The sequence below is a fragment of the Rhagoletis pomonella genome, unplaced genomic scaffold (genome assembly GCF_013731165.1).
Source record: "Rhagoletis pomonella isolate Grant_MI unplaced genomic scaffold, Rhpom_1.0 Rhpom_scaffold_00004, whole genome shotgun sequence".
NCBI classification, from domain to species: Eukaryota; Metazoa; Arthropoda; class Insecta; order Diptera; family Tephritidae; genus Rhagoletis; species Rhagoletis pomonella.
Window position 1 is genome coordinate 2,678,885 of NW_023458558.1, and position 4,930 is coordinate 2,683,814.

General features: G+C 48.1%; 1 protein-coding gene across 1 annotated transcript in view; it reads right to left on the reverse strand.

Moving 5' to 3' along the window:
- LOC118736816 (mucin-5AC) overlaps window positions 1-4,761 on the reverse strand; it is a gene marked incomplete at its 5' end in the record, with an annotated part of 6,772 nt that extends 2,011 nt beyond the window's left edge. The window contains 1 exon segment of the mRNA XM_036466868.1: window positions 1-4,761. This exon segment is cut by the window's left edge and continues 1,102 nt beyond it. Within this exon segment, the coding sequence (XP_036322761.1) occupies window positions 1-4,761 (4,761 nt within the window).
- Window positions 4,762-4,930: the final 169 nt, after the last annotated feature.

Genomic DNA, 4,930 nt, shown 5'->3' on the forward strand with positions numbered 1-4,930 from the left:
GTGGAAATTTCTTGTGGTGTTGTCGAGTCTATAGTAGTAGTTTGAACCGTTGTCGTCGGCACAGTTGTCGTTTGCGCTTGTGTGGTAGATGCGGGTGGCATGGTGGTTGACCAGTCACTGGGTCTTGTCGTCGTTGAACTCTCAAAGGGCGTCTCTGTAGCTGTTGTAGACGTTTCGGGCTCTTCGGTCTGGCCGCCACAACGCTCTATGTTTGCAGCATAATCACAAGTTTGCTTATCCTCACTCCATCCAGTACCTTTGGCACAAGTGAACTCGTGTCGGATATAGGTGTCGCCATTTCGGACACAGCGGTAGAATTTACGACAGTTTGTAGGATCAGCCATAAAACCTTCACCTTCGCATGTTTGCCCTGCTGGTAAGTTTGGTACGGGCGTGGTTGAAGTCGGTTGCAATGTTGTGGTCGAATCGCTCTCGGTTGTTGTAGATTCTGTGGTTGGTATTGTTGTGGGTCTTGGTGATGTTGGCTGAGATGCTGTCGGCACCTCTGTCGTCGGACTGGTTGTTGATGTGGTCGTTGTGGTCGGCACTGGCGTTGTGGTTGTTGGTATCGGTGCAATCGTAGTGGATGTTTCAGGTATAGCTGTTGTTGGCCTTTCGGTAGAAGTTTGCTGACTAGTTGTTGTACTTGGGTATTGTGTAGTAGTAGGCTTCTCATATCCAGATGTGGTGGTTTGGTAACTACCACTTGTGGTTGTTTCAACTGGCTCGGGTTCCTCGGTTTGGCCTGCACATCTATCAATGTTGCCAGCGTAATCGCAAGTCTGCTTCTCTTCACTCCACCCAGTGCCTTTAGCGCAGGTAAATTCATGCCGGACATAGCCATCTGCAGTATTCACACAGCGATAGAATTTGCGACAGTTGTTCGGATCCGCCATGAAACCTTCACCCTCGCATCTGGTACCTGGTGGCAGATTTGGTATGGGACCGATGGTCGTTGCATAATCACCGCTTGTAGTAGACTCTGATGAGGATTGCGTGGTAGAATCTGTTGGGCTGGTTGTAATCGTAGGCCTTGGAGAGGCTGTGGTATACTCTGGTTTTGTTGTTGGATAGGTAGCTGAGGTTGTAGGTGTTGCTGGTGTTGTTGAACCCTCCGGATATTTGCCGTCATCTGTAGTCGTGGACGGTAATGACTGCGTTGTAGAATCATGGCCCGGAGTCTGAGTAGTAGACTGCGCCTGTGTGGTTGGCAAGGACGTCGTTGGCCTCGTGGTTGTAGTTGTTAGTTCTGGAGTAGTAGTTGGTTTGCCGGTGCCCGCATTCGGATTACACATCTTTAAGTCGTGATTGCAAGTCTGCAATTCATTGTCCCAAACTGTGCCATCTCCACATTTAAATGAATATTGTGTAAATCCGCCTTGGCCGTTGCTGACGCATCGATAGAACACGGTGCAGTCTTTCGGATCACCAATGAAACCATCCTCTCGACAAAGATCCTGAGTGAGTATGGGACGTTGGGTGCTTACAGTGGGTGGTGGTGCGATGGGTGTTTGCGTACTATCACCTGGGCGACTGGTAGTGGTTGTCTGTGTTGGACGAGAGGTGGTGGGTTTTTGTACTTGAGTGGGTGGTTTTGTTGTCTGCTGAGGGCGATTTGTTGTGGGACGTTGGGTGCTCGGTGATTGGGTTGCTGGCGCTTGTGTAGGTTGAGGCTTTTGCGTAGCACCTCCACTACCACAATTTTTATCCTTCACCGCCCACGGATGATTACAGGCCGCTATTGCGCTGTCCCAAACAGTACCGGGTCCGCATGAAAAACCGACCTTATCATAACCCCCTTTGCCGTTGTCGACGCAGCGATAGAACTTTGCACAATCTTTTTCATCACCCAAAAATTGTGTTTTACTATCGCAATTGCCGGACGGTTTAGATTGAATAGGCGCTGGCGTGGTTGTACCTTGCGAGCTTGTCGATCCTGGGCTGGCGGTTGTCGACTGCGAGCTGCCAGATCCCTGTGTTGTGGAGTTTGTGCTGCCTTGCTGGTTGCCGCTTGACGATGTTGAAGATTCCTGTTGCGTTGTAGAGGAGCCTTGTGTTTGTGAGCCTTGACTAGTGCTGGAGCCCTGAGTAGTTGAGGAACCCTGGTTACTACCGGAACTTTGACTGCTACTGGATCCTTGTGTACTGCTACTGCTGCCACTTTGACTTGTTGAACTTTCCTGAGTACTATTTGAGCTGGTGCTGCTTGAAGATTCTTGATTGGAAGTGCTTGATTGATTATTACTAGATGATTGCTGACTAGAACCTGTACTGCTGGTTGAGCTGGATTGATTGCTGCCAGTTGTTTGTTGGCCCGAACTTGATGTCGTAGTCTGCTGACTACTAGACGACTGTTGCCCTGAACTACTTGAACTTGAGCCAGATTGATTGACTCCTGATGACTGTTGGTTTGAGCTTGAAGTCGATGATTGTTGGCTCGATTCCGTACCAGCACCACTGCCACTACTAGCCATAACACGGCATTGTTCTTTTTGTACATCGGTTGGATGGTTGCAGCCTAAAACATCTGGATCCCACACTGTGCCTGGTGCACAATCGAATGGTATTTTATCAAAACCTCCATTACCGTTATCGACACAACGATAGAATCGACGACAATCTGTCTTGTCGGCTAGGTAAGTCTCGGTATCCTGGCAAATGCCCTCCGGATTGGAGGGTTTCTGAGTTGTGGCTGTGTTGTTTGACTGTTGCTGTTGTTCATTGCCTGACTGTTGCTGATTCGATTGGTTGCCGCTTGAAGAACTTGATTGACCTCCGCTTGTGCCGGACTGGTTAGATGAGCTGGACTGACTGCCTGAAGCGCTAGACGCGCTCTGATTGTTATTCGATGACTGATTGCTGCTACCAGACGTGCTTTGATTATTCGACGATTCTTGACTGCTGCCTGATGTAGTTTGATTACCGGAAGTTTGTTGACCGCCGCCTGATTGTTGATTGCTGCTGGATTGTTGATTGCTTGACTGCTGATTATTGCTGGTGGCGTTGGTGGAGTCCCCAATATTTAACATAGCTTTGCATTTTTCCTTTTGTTCCTTAGTCGGAATGTCGCAGACTTTCTCATCCTGATTCCAAACTGTACCAGGCCCGCAGGTGAATGGCACCTTCTCCAAGCCGCTGATACCATTATCTCTGCAACGATAGAATTTTGTGCAGTCCTTTTCGTCGGGGATGTAAGTTTCGTCATTTTTACAGTCTGGATCTGAGCCGGGTTTATTGGAGTTATTTGATTGATTATTGGAACCAGATTGGCTGCTTGAGCCGGATTGATTGCTTGAACTGGATTGATTATTTGAACTAGACTGGTTATTTGCACCAGACTCGTTATTAGATCCTGTTTGATTGTTAGAACTTGACTGATTGCTCGAGCCGGATTGATTGCTTGAACCAGATTGATTACTTGAGCTAGATTGATTATTGCTACCTGACTGGTTATTAGATTCAGACTGATTGTTAGAATTCGACTGATTGCTTGAACCAGATTGATTATTCGCATTCGATTGGTTATTGCTACCCTCTTGATTACCACCACTCGATTGGTTGCTTGAGCTTGACTGATTGTTGGCACTCGATTGTGAGCCTTCACCACTTGATTGGTTATTGCTACTCGACTGATTTCCGACCTGACTATTTTCGCTGCCCTGATTTGAAGTTGAATTTGACGATGAGCTGGTACTCGAACCCGATGATTGTTGACTATTTGAACTTGAGCTCTGCGTACTCGATTGCGATTGCGAGTTGGATGAACTACTCTCAGTGCTGCTTGATTGAGTGCCTGTTTGCTGTTGATTACCCGTAGCACCTGTACCGCTCGTTGCATTTGAGCTCGTCGAATTCGATGATGCCGACGATGAAGTGGACGACGATGACGAATTGGAAGAAGAACTGGTAGAACTTTGCTGACTGCTATTGCTGCTACTCGATGTTGTATTCTGATAATTGGTTTGACTTGATTGAGTTGTGTCCGCTGCATAGTCTGCCAATACTAAATTATCAGCTTTTCCTTGGCAGCCACCTCTGGCGCGTACATTGTGTATGTGGTTACATGATTCCATCACACCATCCCAGGCGGTACCATCCGCGCAGCGAAAACCGATTTTATTGAAACTGCGTCCATTCGAAATGCACCGATAGAAGATTGTGCAATCGTCTGGATCGCTCATAAATCCATCATCTTCGCAAGGAGGTCCTTGCTCGTCCGCTGCCCTACTGCCATCCGCCGAACGCGCCGCCGATGTGGAAAAGGAAATAACAGAAACGCCGCCCAAACCTGACAGCCCATAATTTTGCAATTGACCACGCGTTACAGCGGCATTGACAGCGTCAGCGTCAGCGCCATCGGCAGCGGCAGTATTGCTTGCGGTCGCATGTATGCCATTACCGTTATTGGCAATACCATATGTCAGTAGCGGCAGTTGTTGGCCATCATCACCATTATCGCCATTGTCCGTATCAATTTCGTTCATGTAATCGTTGCACTCCTCGCGGCCAGCCAACTGAGGTGGCATGCAGAGGCGCAGTTTGCGCGAGAAAACGGTGCCCACTTTACATGCGAATGCGTATGCTTTGATGTAGTCATTTGTTTTCGCTTCGCAGCGATAGTAGATACGACAGTCATAGTCGTCGGCGTACAAACCCTCGGCAGGGCAATAAAATGCGCTTGGCATAGCGTCTGCATATGAGGGTTGCGCATTGAGGTAACCAGGCGCAGTGACGGCATTGGTGGCGGTGAGTGGATCATCTGCAATGGAAAGAACAGATAGGGTGAATATGTAGTACATACATATATTGCAGATGAAGCGATATGTATGCAGCGCGCGTTGCGGGCTCTAAAGCAAAATGGCGATTTGTTGAAAACTTTATTGCAACTGAATAAAGTGATTGTAGAGAAGCTGTGCAATGCAATCGACGG